The sequence below is a fragment of the Culex quinquefasciatus genome, chromosome 1, assembly GCF_015732765.1.
Source record: "Culex quinquefasciatus strain JHB chromosome 1, VPISU_Cqui_1.0_pri_paternal, whole genome shotgun sequence".
Lineage (NCBI taxonomy): Eukaryota > Metazoa > Arthropoda > Insecta > Diptera > Culicidae > Culex > Culex quinquefasciatus.
In genome coordinates this window covers 32462272-32487830 of record NC_051861.1, presented here as the reverse complement: position 1 = coordinate 32487830, position 25559 = coordinate 32462272, and the positions used below count along the sequence as shown (strand labels likewise).

The 25559-nt window shown below is 34.9% G+C and overlaps 1 protein-coding gene across 1 annotated transcript; it reads right to left on the bottom strand.

Moving 5' to 3' along the window:
• Positions 1 to 2: 2 nt before the first annotated feature.
• LOC6048171 lies at positions 3 to 17309 on the bottom strand. The gene is made up of 6 exons (XM_038262134.1): positions 17148 to 17309; positions 16730 to 17075; positions 8976 to 8982; positions 8561 to 8693; positions 8298 to 8458; positions 3 to 94 (listed from the first exon to the last, which is right to left on the bottom strand). The coding sequence occupies exons 2-6, from the start codon at positions 17056 to 17058 to the stop codon at positions 26 to 28; spliced, it is 699 nt and encodes a 232-aa protein (XP_038118062.1). The 5' UTR covers positions 17059 to 17075; positions 17148 to 17309; the 3' UTR covers positions 3 to 25.
• Positions 17310 to 25559: the final 8250 nt, after the last annotated feature.

The following is a 25559-nucleotide window of genomic DNA, read 5'->3' as shown; positions in this document are numbered from 1 at the left end:
TATTTTTGGTTATTTATTTATTCATTCACTTCTTGCGAAACTTTTCATCCAGCGTGATGAAAGCTTCCTTGTTGCCGGTAACCTTTGCTTTATCCTGTAGAAAACAAAAAAAAAAAAAACCTTGAATAAATTAGTATCCCTTTAGGCTAGGCTTACCAGATTGTGTTAAAGGCGAAGTTACCTCATCATCAAGAATCAATTTATGAATTCATTCATAAATGTTTAAGGATTGAAAAGATTTAAACCCAGGCTACGTCACTTTTCATAAAATTTTACAGGTCATTGCGGCTGGTTTTTAAGTTGTGAGCATTTAATGCAACGTACATTTTGAAATTCAGCAGAAAATTATTGCAACTGCAACTGTTAATGAAAACAATCAAGATTTGGTAATTTAAAAAGCTTGATTTTTCAAGTTATAATTAAAAGAAATGTGGTTCAAGTTAATTTACTAGCAAAGAGTACTACGAAATTTTAAAGACAAGCATTTTTCTGCAAAATTAATGTCACTCATGTTTGCCTCAAAAGCCTGAAACATCAAAATGACTAGAAGATAGTTAGAAGTGAAAATAATTGAAAATAATTTTTCTGCTTTATTTCCCATATTTTATATTTTTAGAATGTTTTTGAAGGTATAATTTTTCCGCAAAAAATACTTTTTCGAAATAAGGAATTTCTAAAAAAAAATGCGCTTTAGCTTTTTTTTGTACAAAAACGATAAAAAATATATCCTTCCATTTTGTTTTCAATTAGACTAAAATGCCAGACGAAACGCAAAACAGCTTTTCATACATTGAATTGAAAGTTAAAATTTATTTATTGTAATAGAACCTTGCAGAAGTAAAAGGTTAATATCTTTCAAACATGGCCCACATGTTTACTGAAATTCATATTACGCACGCCAGTTCAAAAACTTTGGCCACCCATGGTTTTCCTGTTCTTAAATTATGAAATCAAATGTTTATCCATTAGGAAATTTTCTTTAAATTTATCTATGAAACTTTGAAGATAGGTCCTAGGGTAGCTGATTAAATAGAAGGAAAGGAAAAGAATCAACAAAACATATTTTTCATCAGCAATATACAGTATGGGTCATTCCATCTCAACTGTGCACGAAAAAGTGCAAATTTGAAAATTACCCTCTCCGATCCTGCTCAAATTTGGCAGGGCTGTTGATACTATCAAAACATGCAAGAATCCCGAATTTCATCCAAATCGGACCACCCCCTCCATTTTTGTACCTCCCCAAAAATCGACTTTTGGCGATTTTTGACCAAACCTCAAGTTTCAAATGACGATAACTCAGGAACCACAAATCTTAGAGGGTCGGTCTTAGACTCAATTTTGAAGGAAATTGGACGTAGAATCCATTTCCGTGATCAAAATGTTGATTAATTTATTTTTTCTACCTGTATTGCGCAATTGAAAACTTGAAACGGCCGTATCTCAAAACACCCCAACTTATTTTTTTAATTTGACCTCACCATCGTGTTCCCCGGCCAATTTTACATAAGAATCACTTATCGACAGAAATGAATATGTTTCGTTCCAGAGATATCGAATTTTAAAGTTTTGTGTTTTCGAGATTACCAACATCAGCTTCATTCGCCGCATCTGCTAGAAGCACACAGGCGGGCCGATCAATTACTGCTACCTGGTGTTCTGGGAGATGAATAATTAAATTTAAATTTCAAAAAATTTACGCAAATATTTATTCAAATGGCTGATACCTACCTAGATCAATGTATTTTTGTGAAAGGAATATTTATTGGGTTATTTTGAATGCACCGTTTTTTTTACGTGTTGCTAACCGTTTCAGAGTACCTCCGAGGCCATGACTAGGGCCTTTATTGTGGGCGGTAGCAAAATAGTGCCATTCAGCAAAAACCCCAAAACCTGCTTTATTATTATTATTATCATTATTATAGTTTACTATTGACACTTTACCATAATTTGGCAAATCTGATTTATGGTTTAACAGATTGATCATATTAAATCAATTTTTATATTGTTAGCCAGCTCCATTTGATTGAAAGATGATTTTGGTCAAGGTACATTTAATTTAAAAAAATCCTTATACGTGAGGACAGCAGCCGTGATAGAACAAAAAAACACTGTTGTTCGGACGGTGTCGAAATTATCGCAACTAAATTTGGGGAATTAGCCGCTTTGAAGCAGATCAAACTTTGTGATTTGCTTACATTTTTCAATTTTATACTTTCCAGAAATCCTTTTCCTACCTACTCCTTGTGATCGTCCTTCACTAGAGTACAACGCATCAACAAATTTTATTCATTTTAATTCATATTTTTACTCAATAATGTATCGTACACTTATTGTTCAGTGTTACTAACAAGATTAATTGCATTTTCCTGCTCACTTCGTCGGAATCCAATTCTGCCCTTTACTGTGTGTCGTTATTGCTCTGTCCTGTGGGTTAGCACAGAAATTCATTTCATAAATTTTTTTGAGCAGATATTTCGCGATTATTCGCGATTAAACTTCAGTTTCCTACAGTGTTTTACAGTTAATTTTTGCCCAATTTGGTAAAGATTATTTATGATGAAATATTATTTCAATAAATTACCAGGTAGCAGTTATTGATCGGCCCGCCTGTGTGCTTCTAGCAGATGCAGCGAATGAAGCTGATGTAGGTAATCTCGAAAACACAAAACTTTAAAATTCGATATCTCTGGAACGAAACATATTCATTTCTGTCGATAAGTGATTCTTATGTAAAATTGGCCGGGAACACGATGGTGAGGTCAAATTAAAAAATAAGTTGGGGTGTTTTGAGATACGGCCATTTAAAGTTTTCAATTGCGCAATACAGGTAGAAAAATAAATTAATCGACATTTTGATCACGGAAATGGATTCTACGTCCAATTTCCTTCAAAATTGAGTCTAAGACCGACCCTCTAAGATGTGTGGTTCCTGAGTTATCGTCGTTTGAAACTAGGAGGTTTGGTCAAAAATCGCCAAAAAGTCGATTTTTTGGGGAGGTACAAAAATGGAGGGGGTGGTCCGATTTGGATGAAATTCGGGATTCTTGCATGTTTTGATAGTATCAACAGCCCTGCCAAATTTGAGCAGGATCGGAGAGGGTAATTTTCAAATGCTGTTCCGCTTCAGATGGAATGACCCGTATGTAAAAAAAGTATTTACACCCCTTGGGCACTATGCACATTTTGTGATGAAACATGTAAAAAATTTAAAGTTTGACAGGAACCTAGTACTACGTTTTGTTCAGAAACTCATGCCAAACATTTTGCTACAAAAAGCTCATGAAAAGATGATTTCTATAAAAAGTTATATAACAAATACTAATACGAAAATAAAAAAGGTGCAAAAAAAGTTTGTACACCTTTCGAAAAATTAACATAAATAATGTTATTTGTTGACAAATCACAATAAACCCAGTCTCGCAACTCCAAATAGGCATCCTTGACTGATTAAAAAAATAATTTGGATTGAATTTAAAGTTTACTAACTACTTAGTATAAAAGTTTATATAACTCTGGAAATTCTATATAAAACTTATCTAAATTTAATTTTGCAAACTTTTAATTCAAATAAATGTCAATATATTACCATAGAATTGCTAAATAAACATTTTGGAGTGGGCATAACACCGTTTTGGGGGTATTTGTATCGCTAGAATAGATTTTTCGTTGGAATTTCGTACCAACCCGGAATTACGTCGTCGGAAAATCCGCCGGCATCCGAAGCGGTCCACGATTCACAAGTCAACCTATGTGGAATCGGAAAGGGCATAAAATTTCCGATCTTTTGATACCCATACATCTAGGTTTTCTTTAAAACCTTCGTTTTTAAATACCTGGGCAAAAAGTAAGTTTGATCCACGAGAACAAAAATTACGAAATTCCATACATTTTTGGCAGGTTGCTCAAACGAAACCATAACAACGTTTTTACCTAGGTATTTAAAAACGTAGGTTTTATAGAAAACCTGGATGTATGGGTATCAAAAGATCGGAAATTTTATGCCCTTTCCGATGCCACATAGGTTGACTTGTGAATTGTGGACCGGTTCGGATGCCGGCGGATTTTCCGACGACGTAATTCCGGGTTGGTACGAAATTCCAACGAAAAATCTATTCTATCGATACAAATACCCCCAAAACGGTGTTATGCCCACTCCAAAATGTTTATTTAGCAATTCTATGGTAATATATTGACATTTATTTGAATTAAAAGTTTGCAAAATTAAGTTTTGATAAGTTTTATATAGAATTTCCAGAGTTATTTAAACTTTTACACTAAGTAGTTAGTAAACTTTATATTCAATCCAAATTATTTTTTTAATCAGTCAAGGATGCCTATTTGGAGTTGGGAGACTGGATTTATGGTGATTTGTCAACAAATAACATTATTTATGTTAATTTTTCGAAAGGTGTACAAACTTTTTTTGCACCTTTTTTATTTTCGTAATAGAATTTGTTATATAACTTTTTATATAACTCATCTTTTCATGAGCTTTTTGTAGCAAAATGTTTGGCATGAGTTTCTGAACAAAACGTAGTACTAGGTTCCTGTCAAACTTTAAATTTTTTACATGTTTCATCACAAAATGTGCATAGTGCCCAAGGGGTGTAAATACTTTTTTTACATACTGTATCTAGTAGGGTAGAGGACCCAGTTTTCGCCCTGCTCCAGTGTTCACCCATTTACTGGATTCAATCTGTATTTAGCAAACTTATACCATTTTTTTGGTTGAATTTATTATGCAGGTTCGTATATTCATTCATTTCTAGTACTTATTGAAACTTTCCTGATGAATTTCTATTGTTTATTTAGTTTTTATAAGCTTTTCAAAAAAAGCCTTACTGCAGCCGCCATATTTTTTGCCAATTTAGCCTGCAGCGGGTAATAATGTTAATGAAAGAAAACAACTCATTTTGCAAAAAATAATGTAATTGAATAATTCATTAGTTCACTGTATGTCTGAATTTCATGAAAATCTAGTGATTTACCTGTTTTAAACGTTTACCAAAGGTTATTTCAATAATATAAAGTGCGCGATTTCTGGGGTCATCAAAAAACATGCGATCCAATTTTCGTCCAGGGTGAAATCTAGTATTGTGTTTTAAGATTTTATCTAGAACCAGTTTTCGTTTACCATAAAAACTTATCTAATCGCAGCGAAATGTGCTTGAAAATATATTTGGAACGTTCTAGATTATTTTTTAAGGATAAATAATCATTTTTATTCCTTTCATTCATAAGGGGGTTTTGGTATAAACATCAGTTCAAAAATTAACTAGTGAACAACAAAAACATTCCCTCCCAAATCCCCACGGGACTGTATGGGCGTAGCCTTGGAGCACAGTGTGGAAATTTACGTTCTTAGATATTTTTGGTTGTACCGGGCAGCAATCAAATGGTCTAAGAATATTGAATTGACCATTGTGGCACCCCCTAAAGCGTGGTGCAGACCCGTTATGCTATGCTAAACATCAGTTCAAAAATTGAGCTTCGGGAACATGTTGTGTATCAATAGGAGACCATATTTGCTTAGCTGTGTGTCATAATTTCATTGGATTTCTTGATTTTTGTCGTGAGCGAAAACTGGTTCCAAGGGTGGGCGAAAATTGGATTTAGGGGGGCGAAAATAGGCTCTTCAGAGCACTTTATTAAAACGCAAAATTTTATCAAAAATGACCATGTAAATTATAAAAACCTTGTGGAAACTTAAAATAAAAAAGTTTATCATCGTTCTACTACAAATAGAACCAAAAACCATACATTTTCATTACATTCTCATCAAATTTCCTAGATTGCCACTATAAAGTGGGTGATTTCTGGGTCCTCTACCCTACTAAAATTACTCATCCGATTTTCAAAGCCAAAAAAGTAACTGAACTTTTCTCTTAATTCTGTTAACAATATTACTAAATGCTAAAAAAATATAAGACAAACATTTGAAACTTGAATAACATCAAAAAGAATTTAAAAATTTAAGAAAACTACAAAACTGTTTCTTAGCAACTTAAGTCTATTCTTGAAGGTTTACAAGACAAAATTTATTTGATTTATTTTTGCGAAATTTGCAAATTTCAAAAAAACATGCAGAAAAAAATATATTTAACCTTCTACAACCCCAACCCGCCTCTTGACGGGCTTCGATCTAAAAATTCGCCAAAAATCATTTTTCGAACAAATTTTTGATTATTTAAAAAGTATTTGAAAAAAGAAATCCTAAAATTTTATGTGACTTTGCCAATGCACAGTGGTCCTGATCGTAAAATTAAGTGGAAAATGGATTTTCCTAAAAATGGTTAAGTTTTGGAGCTTTGGTGTAATCAAAAGAGTTGTTGCAAATGAAAAGGGGCAACTTTTGGATTGGTTAAAAATTAGGGTTGTTCATGATGAGGGTGATTTTGAAAATCTAACTTTACAGGAATATTTTTGGAATTTTTTCGTCTTCTAGAAAGACGTTAAGATTGCCTTTTCAAGCAACTTTGTCTAAGACACCAATATTTTATCTCGTAATCTACGCCTTCTATGACCAAATTTATAGAAAGTATCTGAGCAAACCTTCAAAAATCAGCTTTCAATTTTTTTGTCCGTTTCTGATTCGAACTTATTTTTCTCGAGAAAAACATTACACTTAGAGAGTATATAATTTATCGTATTTATCAATATTTTCAAAATAATAATTAATTAACTTTAAACAATTTCAAAATATGTGGAGTCGGAGTTGGAGTCGGCTAGAGCTGGTAGGCCGGAGTTGGAGTCGGAGTCGGAGTCGGTTGGAGTTGAAAGCAGGAGCCGGAGTTGGAGTCGGAGTCACTTGAAATATGACCCGACTCCGCAGCCCTGCAAAGTTTAAGGTTAATCCATAAATAAAATATAATAACACTGACGAACTGACGTGCCACGAGCAAACCACTTTTGACCGCAGTTGTCTTCTTCTTGTTTGCCGTTTTTGCTTCTACACCCTTACCAAAAATCTTTTCATACGATTTTTTGAGTTCAGGTACTACAACCATAAAAATGGTTATATGGGTTGAACTGAAAAATTCGTATGAAAAGTGGGATTTGGAACTCAAAAAATCATGATTTTTGGTAAGGATGTAGCGAACAATCTGTCGACCGATTTTTCTCTCTTCCTTCTCATCACTCTTCGCTCGCTTCGCGCGAATGTTTACATGCAATGTATTGTTGATGTCAGCATAAACTGACAAACGCTTTCGCCGTAACGAGCAGCGCACTCTAAAATCGTTCTGAGCGCATACTTTTTTGACACGACGCAGATTACAAATTGAAGCAAAGTCGCAATATCGAAAATACGTGTGGGAGAGAGAATGAGTTCAGCGAACCTGAAGGTAGATGGAGAATTTGCGGTCAGAATTTTCTCAAAAATATGCAGGAAGGTGCTGTGTCCTATCCCTCGCCTAGACCAGACCAAAATCCATGATAAAGCTGTCAGACCAAATCTGTCAGACCAAATCTGTCAGAACAAGACTGTCAGACCAAAGATCAAAAAGTAAACAATCTTGGTCTTCGACGTAGGTGCAAACAAATCAAGAAAAGAAAATTTGAAAAAGAATTTTATTTTTTCAATTCAATGACTGGTTTTGAACTGCAAAATTGAATGTACGTCAGAAAATGATTAAAGTGTGGCGGCCTGTACATCGAAAATTAAATAAGCAGTTAAAAGCCTTATTCTTCCACTTTAATTTTTGATCGCGTTTTTGGTATACACCTGAACAATCTTGAAATTATTGATACGGATTTGTGATTCCTCTCTTTCCATCATTCCCTTGAAAATATGTATGGGGTGGCACGTCAGTTCGTCAGTGATAATAATGTTTAATAAAAAGGATGATTTCAGGGTGAATGGTCTTCCTTTAGCCAAATCTAACACACTCATCACCTCTTAATTTTGTTATATTCGAGTGCTCCCATTTTTTATATTTAAAAGTAATTTTTTTACTCCGGTTTTTCAGGAAGAACTCAATAAAAGTAGGAAAAATTGCTTTATTTTTTGGCAAACTACAAATTTAGCCACTATTTCCGTTTAGGCACCACTTAAAATCCGATTTTCTATCAAGTTTTGTTTCTAGAGTTCTAGAGTTTTATTTAAAAGGATCCCATAAACATAGGTAATCCCGTTGATTTTTTGTTTAAATGCTACAGTTTCAAAAACTCCCTAAATTGTTATTCTGCACGTTCCTCAAATGCTCAATGAAAATTTTGTTTGATCTAGAAAAAAATGCAAACAAGTGCTGTAGGTCGTGATCGCTGAAGACATGAGAAAAAAAACCATACTCAACCTGTTCAATCAGCTCCTTGAAGGTCACCTCCTTGGTGGCCACCTTGAAAAAGTCCTCATCATCGATCTCGAGCGTGGCCTCGAACCGCCCAGCAGAGTACTCTCCCGAACCGGATGCACCCCGTTCGATTTCCACAATCTTTAGCGAGTCAAAATCGAGCACTGTTTACCATAAGCATTGGAATAAACAAGCAAACAAACAAATTGGGAGCGTATGATTAAGTGCGGTCGTAATTTTCACAGCTGGAAGTGGAAATGACTCACCAACGCTTTTCACGGTTGCTGCATCTTTTTGAAGGTGAACCAACAGAATCACCTTAAAGGTGCGATTTGTGGGGTCAATTTGGGCTAGACGTTCGTTCAGTTTGTCCCAGATGAGGTCAGACTTTAGGGACATCTGAGGGGGGGGAGAATGGTCTCATTAAATTGTGATTTATTTTGGGCTGGATTTTATGGCGCCAGTAAAAATAAGGTGTTAGACAAATTTATCGCGATGCAACAAACGAAACCTTAACATTTGCTGGGAGATAATGAAACACTGATAACACTGGTTAGAGTAAATCGGAACGACATTTGGGTTAAGAAAATTTGGATGAGTAAAACGGTGGAGACGCTCATGCTCGTGCTATGCGAATAGTATAACACTCAGGCGATTCCAAAATTTAAATCCTGCACTCACTTTCGATCTTAAAACTGCACTTGTGGCTTAAGCAAAATCTAGAACAATCCGATCCGTCGAAGATCTCGATCGATACTGACTTCGTTTGGGGTTTAGCTGGATAGAAGTCTCGAGCTGGTGCTGGGAGCAAAATTGGATGTTTTTCTTTCGTTCAAATACGAACGCACAGATGGTAATTGTCAGCTTGTGCGGCCTCCACGTGCCAGGCCACTCGCTTATTAATTGATTATTGAGGGAGCTTCCATAGACCATGATTTCAACCAATTAAAAAAAATACTTATAGAAATAAACCATCAACTCACGATAGCTAGAAACGTTAACTTTCTCATTTGTTGGAAATTTGACCAAAAAAATAAATAAATTGACAAAAATTAGACTTCAGTACTTTAGTTATCAATTTAAATGAGTAAAGTTACTTGCACCATGAATTCGCAATATTTATTTAATATAGACTTTTGCTCACATTTGGCAAATTTTCATTTTACCGGCTGTTTAAACAGAAAATAAGCTGATATTATCTGAAGAACAGCAGCGAATCTCCGCGATGTTAAAGACAGTATTTTACTAGCAGATCCTAAATTGATCAATTGACATTCTCCGGAGGTCTAGACGCTCGATAAATCTATGATTCAATGCAGTCGGTCCATGTGACTGACTTGTAAGCCTTAATTAAATTAGCTCGATCGACTTTGAAAAATGCTACAGGAAGGGAAAAATTATGCCATTTTTACAATATATGCAACAGTAAACGTTGTTTTTTTTTGCATTATGAGGTCAACCTAAGCAATTGAGACACTTTGTTTTATTATTACTTTGGAAAATTTTGAATGATTAAACTTTTTTTTTAAATGCGCTTTTAAACTAAAACATGACAGTGTTTTATGATTGCAAATTCTATTTGAATTATAAATTTGGCAACCGTATCCATTAAAAAAAAACATAAGAAATGGCAATAAATTTTTCATAAACTTGTGCCATTTTATTCATCTATAACCAAGGGCCCTGATTGATCAAACCAGACTCTATCAATCTTGAGTACAAATCGAACGCGACGCCAAACTGCTCTGACCCATTCCTACCTTTTGTCACTTCCACACCAATCGCTACTGAATACTCTCTCTTTGCTCTCCCTCTCACTCCGATCGGGTATTACAGCTCAGAGAGATCGATTGCTGTGGTAGTGCAGACCAAAAGAGCACCGAGCTGGTACGTTGTTAGTTCCTCTCCTCTCTGAACATATTCCTCTCCTCATATTCCTCATCCTCTCTGAACGTATTCGTTTGTGACTCGGATCGACGGACGGAGTAGGCAAACACAAAAAAAAAAAACACTCCAGTCGGCAAAAGTTCGTTCGGCGATGAGTGAGTGATTTCTGATCTTTGGGCTGAATATCAGGACCCTTGTTTAAAACAGCGATTTATCATTATAAAAATTAAAGGCTCGAATTCCGAATATTGGATTTTCTTTTTATGAAAAAAGCAGACATTTTTTAATATAATTTCATGTTTTAGCATTGCAAATTGAAACAATAATAAACAAGGTATCTTCAGGCGAAAAATGAGGGCAAATTCTGTGACACTGAGAAAAACAGCTGGCGTCATCCATAAAATATATTGCAAACGGCGCGCTTTACCATTTTTGCCTTCCTCACTGAGGTAAGGCTATAATCCTGCTCTGAAAATGAACTTTTTATTAAAAGCTCCTAGACCCACCTTCATGTATACAGATCGACTCAGAATCGAAAACTGAACAAATGTCTGTGTGTGTGTGTGTGTGTGTGTGTGTGTGTGTGTGTGTGTATGTGTGTGTGTATGTATGTATGTGACCAAAATTCTCACTGAGTTTTCTCAGCACTGGCTGAACCGATTTTGATCGAACCAGTTGCATTCGACTTGGTTTAGGGTCCCATACATCGCTATTGAATTGTTTGAAGTTTCGATAAGTAGTTCAAAAGTTATGTATAAAAATGTGTTTTCACAAATATCCGGATCTCAATTATATGCATGTAAACGATGTCCGGGTCCATCATCCGACCCATCGTTGGTTAGGTAATTAAAAGGCCTTTCCAATGAGTCCAAAACATTGAAGATCTGGCAACCCTGTCTCGAGTTAAGACCACTTAAGTGATATTTATGTACTTTTTTGAAGCCGGATCTCACCTAAATGTATGTAAACTAAGTTCGGATCCATCATCCGACCCATCGTTAGTTAGGTAATTAAAAGGCCTTTCCAATGAGTCAAAATAATTGAAGATCTGGCAACCCTGCCTCGAGTTATGACCACTTAAGTGATATTTATGTACTTTTTTTAAGTCGGATCTCACCTAAATGTATGCAAACTATGTCCGGATCCATCATCCGACCCATCGTTGGTTGGGCAATTGAAAGGCCTTTCCAAAGGGTCCAAAACATTGAAGATCTAGCAACCCTGTCTTGAGTTATTACCACATAAGTTATATCTGTGTTTTTTTTTTTTATCTAAAAAAAGCTTAAATGTGTGTCCAAACCATTCATATTACCCATTTTTGGTAAAAACTGAGGAAGGCATCAACCACATAGGTGGATTAGGTTAGTTTTTAATATATAAGCTGAATTTTATTTTTTTGTCGCTCGATATTTTCCAGAAAACTTTTTTTTCTTTTTTCAAAAATCGATCCATACATACACTGCCCCTGATCGCATAAATGTCCCATATGCATTTTCATCGATTTCGAGTTATTGATGCAGTTTGGTTCAAAATCGTATGCTCTTTCAAAAGAGCCTATAACATCTAGTACTTTGTTCTAGAAATCAGGAGAAAATCCAGTTTTTTCGCGAAAATTTAACACGTAGGCTTAGGGAGCGTTCTTTTATTACGTAACGCGAAAAATCGGACTTTTAGACCCCCTCCCCCCCCCCTCGTAACAAAATTTCCATACAAATTTTAAAAAAATTGTATGGAGCGTAACACGGCCTCCGACCCCCCCTCCCCCCCTACTGCGTTACGTAATAAAAGAACGCTCCCTTATGTATGGGACAAACTTCAAATGTGTTTTTCTCAACTTGCTGTTTTTGCATATGGGACATTTATGCGAACATGGGCAGTACAGTCATGCCTCGGTTTTGCACGCCTCGGTTTTGCACTGCCCCGGTTTTGATTCGTACAGCTGCCTCGGTTAAGCACGGCCCAGTGCTTAACTGAAGCACAGAGCATATGGGATTTTGGCTATTTGGGAGACATTGGCTTTAAACGTATGAAAAATCATGTAAACATCATAAAATTATAGTGTTTTGGAATCGGGATTATGTCAGCAATCCATTAAAATTATAATTTCATGAAAATTTTCACAAAAATACGTATTTTTCCTGTATATTTAAAATGCAATGTTTCTCGAAAAAATAATCAAAAAATTATTGTTATTGCATTATGCGTATCAAATGATTGGAAGTTTTCATACATTTCGAATGAGAAACGATTTTTTTAAAACACTTAAAAAATTTCACAAAACCACGTATTTTCGAAAAAAAAAACTCAAAATTTCAGTTTTTACAATATGGGAATTAAATGATAGGGATTTTTTCATTCATTTCGAATGTAATAACAACGTATTTTGAAAACACTGAAAAAAATTACAAAACTACGTATTTTCGAAAAAAATACTCAAAATTTCAGTTTCTACCATATGGGTATCAAACGATCAGGATTTTTTCATGAATTTCGAATGTAATAACAATTTTTTTTGAAAATACTCAAAATTCTCACAAAACTACGAATTTTCCAAAAAAATGAACATTTCTGTTTTTACAATATGGGTATCAAACGATCAAGATTTTTTCATACATTTCGAATGTAATAACATTTTTTTGAAAATACTTTAAATTTTCACAAAACATGCATGCATGAAAAAATCCCGATCGTTTGATACCCATATTGTGTGTTTGATAGAGATACCCATATTGTAAAAACAGAAATGTTCATTTTTTTTTGGAAAATTCGTAGTTTTGTGAAAATTTTGAGTATTTAAAAAAATATATTACTTTCGAAATTAATGAAAAAATCCTGTATTTTTGGTTTCTTAGAGAAAAAAAAGCATTTTCAAACTACAGGAATAATACGTATTTTTGTGAAAATTTTCATGAAATTATTATTTTAATGGATAGCTGACATCATCCCGATTCCAAAACACTATAATATTTTTATGTTTGCTTGATTTTTCATACAATTATAGCCAATGTCTCCCATATAGCCAAAATCCCATAAGCCTTGTTTATGCACGCCTCGGTTTTGCATCCCCCATATGCGGTGCTAACCCGAGGCATGTCTGTATACCAACCTAAATTCATGCGCAAAATATGCTTTTATGATCCTCTACAACTGGGTGCTGAACAGTAGTTCGCAAAACGGCCTCAATTTTGAACTGTCAAAGTGGAACCAATTTACTGTTCGCCAAAAATAGAGAGTATTGTTAGCGATCATTAACAAAATATTTTTTTCAAGAATGAAAACGTGTGGCTTTTGAGGACCTGGAGTTGTAGTCAAGAATCTTTAAATAGTTGAAGGCGAGATCGTCATAATAATGAATTGAAGTTGTTAATGGAGTCGATGTGGTTGTATCCATCCAGAAGCTGTCTTAACCTTAATTTGATTCCGTTTGAAAACCTACTGGTTTAGTGAAAAACTTTTTTGTTTGTTGGATCAGTTTCGCTAGAGTTAGCGATGTTTTTTCGCTGGACCAGGAAGAGCTGTAGGATTCCAAAATCAGCCATTGAATTTATCTGGGACATCGCAGAATGACACTCTCGCCGCAGTTCTTAGTCATCCGTTAAAAAGAAAAACCTCTTCTAACCGATCCAAGCTTCAAAACATACACAATTTTCCAGCAAAAAAATATCAAAAACTAGCCAATTTGAAACACAAACAACTGATTATAAACAGCTCATTTACCAGTAAGAAAAAAGTAATGCTTGTGCTTGAACAGCTTCCTACTGTGTAACTGTAAACAATGTGGGATCATTCGAAAATCACGTTACGCATTCGCTCTACAATATTAAAAAATCTGAATCTTGAGAACGGATTTTTTTAATTTTTCTGCGTCAAACTTATTGCTTGGAATTTTTCAGAAAAACGTTACTTTAAACCACCTTAGTGATTGATGCCTTCCTCCTAAAATCAATTAAAAACACTTTGTAATTGTAATTGTAATTGTAATTTATTTGGTAACGATATCCTGTTAGTTTACACTTTGTATCAGGGCAAGGAAGGGATTAAGGAGATTGTACATTTGGAGCCAAAGAAATTGTCAATTCTCTGAACGGGTGAGAAAAAAAAAAAAAAAAAAAAAAATACATGCAAACAAATGCTGTAAAAGCGTTACTTACGTTTCTGCTATAAAACGCCATAACATGAAGAAAGCTTGGGCGAACGAGACCGATTACATTAAGCTTAGTGCTGCCTCAGCCGGATCTTTTGCAATGTCCACCCTTTTTTGTATCTGTCACAATTATGTTTTAGTATAATTCGCGATTAAAAGCTCAAAAATTCCGATAGATGGCGCAAAGCATCGAAGAATGACGATTCAAATTTTCGCTGTTCGGAATATATAGGAATGCAAACTTAAAATTTAATTTACAGCTCTTAGAACAACTTTTGAGAAAAAATTCAAGTAGTACGAGTGTAAACTTTTTGCCCTCTATAAATTAACGAAATAAAAAAAATGAAAAAAAAAACATATTTTGAAAAAAATATATTTTTGAAAATGATAGAGCATCAAAAGTAAACAGAGTATCAGCTCGAAGTTTTGCTCAAAAGTTGTTTTGAACGCTGGAATTTAACAAAACAGAATCAGCATACATAACCTCAAAGGGCAAAAATTTCAATCGACATTCTTCGCTCTGTTCTGCTACTCAACACTAGGTGTCGCATGTCGATTGGCTCTTGAACGGCAATTGAGAGATTCGACAGAAACGTGCACGCATCCTGGTGGCGAGTAGAAGCACTACGCAACGATGTTCAGAATGACAGCGTGCTTGGAAATATGATTTTTTTTTGCAGTTTTTGATTTTTATCTCCTTCAAATATATTTTAACGTCGATGAAAGTTATTGTAAAGTGTGGCAATCGCATAAACGAATCGAATGATGTATAAATCATAGACACTGAGTTAATTTGTCATGTTTTTCCGTCAAATTCCAAAAAGATCTTTTGAAAAATTGATTTAAATAAGATTTATTTGATTGATAATGCTCCTTATGTGTGTATTATTGATCGAACAAACTATAAGAGTCATATTACAGCATAATTACAATAATTTTCTCAAAAAATTGTAAGTTATTCGAATTTTTCCAAAAATTTCCAAAAAATCACCAAAATGCATTTTTAAGGTCAATATTTTGGTCAAACGGGAAGAAAAGTAAAGTTTAAACACTTTTACATAATATTTCATCATTACTTTTAACTTTTGCAACATTTAACTCAAGTTATCTAAAATATCAATCATCTTTTTAGAAAAATCGTTTAAATAAAATACCAGTCACATTTAATCACTACAAATCACCACGCATTATGATCGTTAGCAAAATTGCCACACTTTGCAATACCCCACTTTTCTGAAAATGCTTGATTTTTCATTATAAACACGATTTTTCCCTAAAAACTGCTCAAACTGTATGGGAGCTGTCATTCCGAACACCGCTGGAACAACAGCGAACCTAGCGGAAAAAAACGTCGTCGAATTCTTCAATTGCTCATAACTTTTGATAGCTTTGTCAGATCTCCAATCTTTTGGGCTCCTTGGAAAGGTTTATTGATTACCTATCTAACGATGGGTCGTATGATAGATCCGGACAAACTTTTCATCCAAATTTTTGAGATCCGGCCTCAAAAAAGTGTATAAAAACACTTAAGTGACCATAACATTTGAAAGGTTTGTCAGATCTTCAACATTTTGGACGCATTGGAAAGGTCTTCAATTTTTTTTTGAAATTTTGAAGTTTTAAGGAAATATATTTTTTTGCTTTATTATTATTTTCAGAAACGGATATCTTACGCGAAATTTTGTTTCTGTGAAATTTAATGAATTAAATAAGTAATTTTTTTAAAGAGATATAGATTATCTAAAATTCACATGCCAATTTTGAATGGCAAGCCCTCAAAATTAAAAAAAAAACAAATGAAGCTAAATGCATGGACAAAGTTTCATCTAAATAAAAAAATCCAAGTTAAGGAACACAGAAAAACCTTTTTTTACGCGGTGGCGTTACGCTTTTTGTTTTAAATCATTCAATATTTTTGCAAGCTTCAAAAGGCGTTTTGTAGATCTGAACATACCCTACAAATTGTTTTCAAAAGATTGCAAAAATGTTGAGTCGTTCCAGAGAAATCGACAAATAAGAAAAACGTAACGCACCGAAAAAAAAGGTTTCACTGTATCAATTTGTGCAAACGTTGACCTTTTTAGAGCAATCTCGCAGCTTTTTTGTACTAGGAATCACACAGACACAAATAAATTGATGTACCAAAAGTGTTTGGTGATTTTTTTTCTGAGTAATTTGTATCAAATATTAGCTCGTGTTGAGGAATCCCCACGTATGCGTCATTTCGGATACTGAATGGACGTTGCAAGAAAATTTGCTACTTTACAAAAAAGTGTTTTAATGGCACCGACATTCTCGCGCAGAAGGCTCTTTAAAAAAAATGATTGATTTACAAATAAGTTACGACACGATTGGATTTAGGACTTAGGATGGCACATGACTTGGCTTGTAATCAACGCTTTACTTCAGCGACGCAATGAACGGCTCCAGCAGGAAGATCAGCTCAACCTGTCCCTCGACCTCCATCTTGTCCTGGGCCATCGCCTCCTTGGCGGGCATGGCACCGGTTCCGATTGCGAACATGATCTCATCATCCATGATCAGGGTGGCCTCGGCGTCTCCGTCCGACTCGGTCAACTTGACGGCCTTCAGATCCATGACCCAGTTCTTGACGACCTTGCCATCCTTGGTGATGCGGAATTTGTAGACCTGCTGCACCTGGCGGTTAGCGGGGTCGATGTTTTCCAGCCGCTTGGCAATCTTGGCGAAAACTTCGTCGGACTTCAGAGACATGGTGATGGCGGAGGGTTCTGCAAAAAGACGAGTTTCTGCGTTGACAAATCACTTGCCCCCCAAAACAGAACACACGATGTTTCACTTACCTTGGACAGCTTGAAACTGATGGTTTCCGACGGGACGGCGTTCCTATTTAACCCCTCCCCGGGAAACCAAGCAAAAAGGGGCAATTCCCATTGCTGGCTGTCGTTATCAGAGTTCACACTACCGAACGCCACTGTGCTACTGCTGTGGGGGCTTAATTCGATAGATTAGTGTACAATGCGAATGTTTCCCTCTGCCGCCGCCTCCGCCGCATACAAACGTCCACTTTGGCGGTTGCGTTTGCGTGCGGGATTCTCACTCAGTCACTAACCTCTTTTGTTGGGGTTAGTAAGAGGGAACGCCGACCGACGGCCGTTGCTGCTGCTTTTGCACTTGAATTTTTATTCTTTCGACCAGGGTTGCCAGTAAAATTGTTTCTTTTTCTTGACCTTACTTTAAAATAATTTGACTTTACAACGTCATTGAATGATAGTGAGTAAAAGAACGACGCTCTTATTGCTCCCATATCTTCTGATTCTCTCGGGTTTGTTCTAGTTTACTCTCTCTCTCTCCGGGAGAAATCCGAAGGAAAGAGAGTTGCTCTCAAATTCGCTATATTAGACCTTGGGTGATGAATAGAGAGAATGCGTAACGTGATTTTCGAATGATCCCACTTTGTTAACATCTACAAAGTAGGAGGCTGTTCAAGCACAAGCATGACTTTTTTCTTACTGGTAAATGAGCTGTTTTATAATCAGTACAGTATGTGTTTTATTTTGTCTAGTTTTTGACATTTTTGCTAGAAAATTGTCGCGTTTCGATCGGTTAGGAGAGATTTTTCTATTTTACGGGTGACGGAGAACTACGGCCAAAGTGTCATTTTGCGATGTCGCAGTTAAACTCCCTGGCAAAGTTGATCCAACAAACAGAGAAGATTTTCACTAAACCAGGTTTTCAAACGGAATCAAACAATAAAGACAGCTTCTGGATGGATATAACCGCATCGACTCCATAAACAACTTCCATTCATAATCATAAAAAATGACGATCTCGCCTTCAACTTTCTTAAGATTTCTTGATTTCAACTCCAGGTCCTCAAAAGCCACACATTTTTCATTCTTGCAAAAATATCAATTTTTATTGATCGATAACAATACTCTCTTCTTTTGGCGAACAGTAAATTGGTTCCACTTTGACAGTTCAAAATTGAGGCCGTTTTGCGAACCACTATTCAGCTCCCAGATTAGACCAAGCCATACTGTCGGTGCATTCAAACATTACGTGACATAAAAAGGGGTGTGGGGTAGACGACTCACAGTGGTTTAAAACGCAAAAAAGTGATCGTCAACGATAACTTCAAAACTACGCATTTTAAAAGTATACTTTCTTTGGAGAAGTTGTAGAGTATTAATACATCCAAATGCAACTTTTCAAAATTTGATATCGTTTGTACGGGGACGCCCGGGAATAATCCCTTGCTTACATTTGAAAGGTTAAAAAAATGCCATAAAGCCAGTGTAGTGCCATAATTATCCGATATTTTTAGGTTTGAAAAGATCGTATTTTTGTAATAAAATTCCATGCGTATTGTTTTGAACATTCTCTTCTCTTCTCTTCTCTTCTCTTCTCTTCTCTTCTCTTCTCTTCTCTTCTCTTCTCTTCTCTTCTCTTCTCTTCTCTTCTCTTCTCTTCTCTTCTCTTCTCTTCTCTTCTCTTCTCTTCTCTTCTCTTCTCTTCTCTTCTCTTCTCTTCTCTTCTCTTCTCTTCTCTTCTCTTCTCTTTTCTTCTCTCGATTTTTTAATTAACATGTTTTTTCACAAAAACTCAATTTATCAAAATATTTTTTTTTAATTTCCATTTTAAAACATGAAACATTCGTGAAATTTTCTGATCTTTTGAAAAATAATATTTTCAAAATTTTCAAATCAAGATTAACACTTCAAAAGGGCCAAACATCATTATAACGCCTTTTTGAAATGTAAGTCTTGACACAATTTTAAATATTGTTTTCGAAAAGATCGGAACGAATGTTTCATGTTTTAACATGGACAATCTGACCATTAACAACTTTAAGATATAAATATTCGAAAATGGTGGATTGTTCGGGTGAGACTTAGAAAACTTCAATTTTCCTGTTTCTTTCTTCTTAAGCCTCTGTATCTCAGCAACCAGAGGTGTAATCTTCAATGTCTCTTAGACAGTTTTATAGAAAATGTTCTGAACAATAAAAAATAATATTTTTCGAAATGGTATCTCATGGTCACTATTTTTTAAAATCTAAAAACTGCTAATATTTCACTAAAATTAAACTTTCGGTGGCTTTACCTTGAAAACGGATCCCTTCATCAAAAAATCTGCACAGTAATTTTCGATAGCAAACTTAGTTTTGCAAAAAAATGGGTCAATTTTTTTGTATGAAATTTCGATTTTTTTTTTCTAAAATCACTATTTTTGCCTTTCTTACTAAAGAAAGGTATAGGTTTTACTTTAAGCCAGGACGTCATTTCCATCTTCGTAAATATGTCGATTCAGCATGAATTTTAATCGGAAAAATCGCCAAAAAATCACACTGCATCGATTCTTGACGCTTCGTCGCCAAGTCGACAAGTCAAGTCAAGTCAAGTCAAGTCAAGTCAAGTCAAGTCAAGTCAAGTCAAGTTGAGCTTCGAATACTGGCGCGAGAATGCTGGCGCATATATTTGCTGGCTCAACTTATACTCATTTTGTAGTAGCTTGTCTACCGATGTTTCCTTCAATATTTAAGATATTGTAGCTCTTCGGTTTCTTTTGCCCTGTCCGTTTTTGCATAACTGTCCAATGTTTATGCAAAAGTCTTTGTGACATAGGACATTCATCCGGCTACAATCAATTTGTTTCCCGTGCGCTCCTAGAATCGCCTTAATGTAGACTTCATTTTCGTAAGTTTATTTAACAGGGTTCATTGGATTCATTGGAGCTTTCTAAGCTTTTCATCGTTTATATCGTTTTCAAAGTTTTCAATGCTGGCGACGCCAATGGCTTTCTTCTTAAGGTTCTCGCGATTGAGTGTGTAGTGGTGCGGTTGTTAAAAATAGCTATCTCTGACTCTGTCACTTTCGTAGAAGCTGAATGGCTAGCTTCCATGCACCGTGCGGCACACGCGGTTCACTTGTACCTCGGTTTTGCTTGTCTTGGAGCGCTGGTACGATGAACCAAAACACCAACACAGTCACACAAAAGGGCTCGTACCGAAACTAGAAAACCAAAACCGCGGTGTGCGTTGTTGGGAAGCTTGCTATGATCGCGTTTGTTATAAACGCTTGTTTGATTACAAACGTACAAACATACAAACATATTGTACGATTAAAAATATTCTTTTGGTGAAAATTGCGGTTTTTATTTCTTTTGGAAATCATATCATTCATAATATTCATAATATCATCATAATACTCTGCTTTCATCATAAGACTTTCTTTTGTGCTGACGTTATAAATAAACAAAGTCGATGTTATTAATTGAAAGAAGTTCTACCATTGTTATATTCTTTTGTAAGAAAGGCTCTTTCTCACCCCAGGTGGGATTAAATCGGGTTTTTCAAAAAATCATAACTCGATGGCAGATTAGTTCACCATACTTCTCTTTGGCTCAATAGTTGCGGGTTTTTGTCCGCTAAATTATTAAAAAAAAACTCGAAAATAAAAAAATACGTATTTTGGGAAAATGAGTTTTTGTGAAAAAATGTTAATAAAAAAATCGACATTTTTTTCATATACCTATTTTTTCTCAATAGTTCTCAAAAATACCTACAACTTTGCCGAAGACACCAAATTGATTAGAAAATTCACTCAAAAGTTACAGATTTTAAATATTTACATACCATTTTTGTATGGACAGCTGCCAAAATTGTATGGGTGAACTAATGAGACAAAATAGCTGCTTTGGTCATAGGGAAGGCCCCCTCCAAATAAAAAAAAAATACAAATAAAATCTATTTCCGGTTTTGATAGAGAATTGCTCATATATTTGTATTTGAGATTGGGTCAATTTTAAACGATTGGCATTTAAGGTATAGTTCATTAAGTTCCGCCGTATTTTGGGAAAATGATAGTATACTATATGAGATCATTTTAAGATTATGTTATTTAAATTGTTTTTGTTGAAAATACGAGAGGTGTATTTATTTTTTGACCCAGTGACGGTAATAATAAAATCTTTTTTTTAAATAACTGCAAATATGAATTCATTTTTTCAACTTTTAGTTTGATTACATAAAAGCACTATTTTTATTTAAAAAGCGAAAAAAGTTAGAAAAGTTTTAAATTAAATATTAAACTATTTGTGCAGCCCTTGCTTATCTGGCAACCTTCCAAACCAACTCCTTCAATACAACACACCACACCGCGTCATTCGATACAGCTGCACAATTCTCCACTACAGCGGAAAATACCACCATCATATCGGGGCGTTTTATTCATCGTGAATTATATAATTGAATTTGTGTCGTCTCAAATAAGTCTGGGACATGCCTTCCGACCGTTTTGAGAGACCCACGCGTTCCTGCTTCCGCTGCAAAGCCACGTTTTTTTTCAGAATTTAAGATGAGCTGATGGGGCTTCAGCTTTGTTCTAAATTTTGCCGGTGAAAGTGATCAGTTGAGTCACGGCAATCAAGCGATCGCCATGTTCTCGCAAGCTGGTGCAAAATGTTGTTTACCTTCTTTGAAAAGAGGTAACAAATACTTCAATTTTGGCGGCTATAAATTATAAACAAAAGAGGTTTCGATAGATAAGTTTATCAGCTTGAGCTGTGTTTTTTTCTTCTTCGAGTAAGCATACATGGGTGCAGTGCAGTGCGATAAGATTTGCGAATCGTTCGTTCTTCGTTTTATCTTTTTGCTTCTAATCAATTTTCAAGTTTGATGATGGTGCTGTAATATTTGTGTTTTTTTGCAATTGCAGTTTCTTTTTTTGATTATGTTGTTCGATAAGAATCTAGTGTGATATGTTTTGAAAAAAAAAAGTTTTTCTTAGAAATTATTTAAAAATGCCATTTATTTGTTTAAAAATCATAATTTTGATTTTTTTAAAGATATTTGAAGAGTTTCAAAAAGCCACATTGACTCATTCTTCTTCCCAAAAATCCAACTCATCATTTTTGGCACTGTAATCAAAAGTCAAGTTCAAATCGTTAATCCTGTGTGCTTAATCTGGAAAAGCACAACCGGCTCCAAAATTACAATGAGGGGGTGGCTTCGTTTTTGTGTCGTAGTGGAACTGAGATAAAACCACCTCGGTGGTGGCTTGATTATGGCTTGACTTTTGTACTGTAAACGTGTACGCGTGATAAGGGAAGAAAAGAATAAAGGCAGCTTAATCTAGATCCAACTTAATATTGCAAAAAAAAATTGGCAGGATTTTAAAATAAAACGGTGCGAAATTGATTGACTTTGTTGCTTGAAGCAGTTGGATTCAGCGCTGATGTTTAACAGTGCATATCATAGAGGAAAGTCCAAATTAATAATACACTCAAACCCCGATGGTTTGACACCAACTGGGTCACTTTTTAGCTTGACACCCCTTTTACACGAAGTTCACACGCACTACCAAACGTTTGTTTTGATAGTGTGCGTGAGCGCCGTATAAAAAGTGACAGTTTGTCACTTTTTCCCAGTCAAATCAATCCGAATTCTGAAACGGAATCTAATTAGAATCGTATACGAATTCCGTTTCAAACGCAACAACCGGTTCCGTGTCCGTGTGCATGACGAAGGCCGATTTTCAAAAAGTTTATTTACAAAAAAGATAAAAACATTTTTCTGTTTTTCATATAAAAAATCGACAGTTTTTGATTTTTGTATTTTTTGAAAATTCAAAATTTCAAAATCGGGTTTCGTCATGCACACGAGACATGTCTTGGGAGTCTTCACCCAAAATTTCAGCCAATTTGGTCCATCCCATCTCGAGATATCGTGGCACCCGTAAATCAACTTGGTGTTCAGAGAAAAAAACGCTCAAAAAAGTTAGATGGCTTTGCGCATGGCAAAATTCAGAGCTTAAATCGTCTCTAACTCAGTTAAATCATGAAATATCGTCATGAAACTTTCAGGAGTGATTTAAAACCATCTTTTATGTGGATTTAATAAATTTTCTGTAAAATGAAATTTTGTGATTTTCTACATGTATGTAACCCCTTAATTTATACTTATCGACTCCCAATTCTGAGCAAATGTCTGTGCGTGTGTGGGGATGTAGATCAAAAATATACCGTAAACTGGGGTGACTTTGATAGCCCGGGGTGACTTTGATAGGTTTTTCAAATGCCCGTCAAATTAATATTTAAACATTTTTGAGAATTTTGAGTATGTAAGCATTAAGGGAAAGCTTATTATCGAACATATATGCAAAAATGTGACTGTTACATTGGATGTATCAAAAATAGTGGCCAAATCAAATTTCTATCAATGTCACCCCGGGCTATCAAAGTCACCCCAGTTTACGGTACACTCTTCTCTTATCTACTTTGGAAAAACAAATGTTATCCGGATGTGGTCTACTCGGTTAAAAATAAAAATGCTGAAAAAAATGTTTTTAGATAGTTTTTGAAAATTTCTAAGTGACAGACTTGATTTTTCAGTCTTGAAAATATTTTTACCGGAAAGCTCGCCCAATTTCCCATAAGGTTGATTTGCAAATTTAGAAATTGTAGATCAAACTTGTAAAGAAATCCCAACATTTTTAATTGATGACACGACCACCAAATTGAGGAGCAACATTTTCCTTCTAAAAACTAGCAGTCACAGCTCACAAACCAAGGTAGTTAAAATAAAAAGATTTCTTTTCTTCAAGGTTATTTTTAAATTTGGAGGCATGTAATTTAGAGTTCCGTTAAACACCATAAATCAATTATTATTTAAGTAAAACTTTGGCATTTTTTTATAATGTTCATGAAGGCCTATTGTTCATAATCAGTTCAGTTTTCTTTGTAACTGTTAATATTCCTTTACTGCTAATTAAAAATTGAGAATGATAAAATATCCTTCAAATGTTGCTAAGGATTTTAATTGTCTAATGACAAAAACCCAAATCATGTAAATTGATGTTTAAACTGTAGTGAATTGAACTTGTACCAGCAAAATTGAGAAGTTTTTTTTTTGAACAGGTAGATAGTTTTCCACAAAGTAATTAAAATTTTAACATTAAATAATGATATTGAATTAATACAAATGTTAAAAAAATATTTTTTTTTTCAAGTGTATATCAACAAATCAATAATTTTGCCAAAAAAATTACTCCCAGGTCCCGGGAATCCCCGGAAGTTTGTTAAATTCATCTCTCGATTACCGAGAAATTCAAAATCTCTAGAATCGTCACCTTCTACTCTCAACTGAATCTAAGGACAAAAAATTCAATACTATAGTTAATTGTACTAAATTGAAGCATCATAATTGAAGTTTGAAAAGATATTTTATAATAATAAATCAACACCCTTTTTTAAAATAAACATGCGTGGTTTCAGCAACTGTAAGCAAATCAATTGTTTTGTTTTGGTCAAATATTTAAGCATTGAAGATGGAAAATTTGTTTTCTATTTCCAAAATTTATTTGTTTACACTGAAACGTTAGCAAATGTCCTCTTTTATTCTTTATATTAATTATTAGACTTACACCATGCATAAAAACATCAAATATCGGTTAAATTTGGTATACAAATAAACAGTTTTCTTATAGTGGACCCGGGTCTACAATCGGATTATGGACCCGGGTCCACTATAGGAAAAGGGGTTCCATAGCTGGCAAAAAAACACTTTAATTTTCAAATGGCTATTTATCTGCACAAAAGCAAATAAATAATGAAACATGCAGTCAGCCCAAGTAACATTTTAGGCTTTATCAAAGCTGTTACAACCACTATAAAACCTATCAGCCAAAACCAACATTAAAACCCCTTTAGTCGTAACAAACTCCCCAGAACCTTGATAAATCTCACTTAAAACTCAAAAGGACCTCCGAAAAAGGTTGTTACGGCCTATTTATAAAACCTACATAGGAGTTCAAGGCTTTACAACTGAATCCTAAAAACTTCCCCAAAGCCTTGATAAAACCATTGTTAAAACCAAGTCAGGAGTCATGGAAAAATGACATTTCATACGTCTTCAAACGTCTTATGCCAAATAGTCAGCCGAAAACTCAAGGCAACCTTTGACAACAGCCAAAAATTTGTTCTGCTGTTGTCATGCGGCTGTCATGCGACCCTTCTCTTGCGGTCGTATCACCGCGCGTGAACTCAAATTATTAACGCCCGCAATAATAAATGTGTGTTTTTATCAAATTTAAATCACATTTTTCAGTTTTCTATTTTTTTCAACCAAGAAGGCGGTCAATCAAATTCAATCAAAACACGCGTTTAGCGCCATATTTATACACTGCTAATTGGCCGCGTTAAATGCTTTTGCAGGAGCTTATGGTTTTAAGTAAGCTTTTTGCATGCCTAATGGC

Excerpts from the sequence above, each read along its gene's own strand:
- LOC6048171 (XM_038262134.1), bottom strand. The coding sequence starts at position 17,058 with ATGTCTCTGAAGTCCGACGAAGTTTTCGCCAAGATTGCCAAGCGGCTG. Across the intron at positions 8,459-8,560 it reads AGCAACCGTGAAAAGCGTTG|TGCTCGATTTTGACTCGCTA; the intron begins GTGAGTCATTTC and ends TATGGTAAACAG. Across the intron at positions 95-8,297 it reads TCAAGGAGCTGATTGAACAG|GATAAAGCAAAGGTTACCGG; the intron begins GTTGAGTATGGT and ends TGTTTTCTACAG.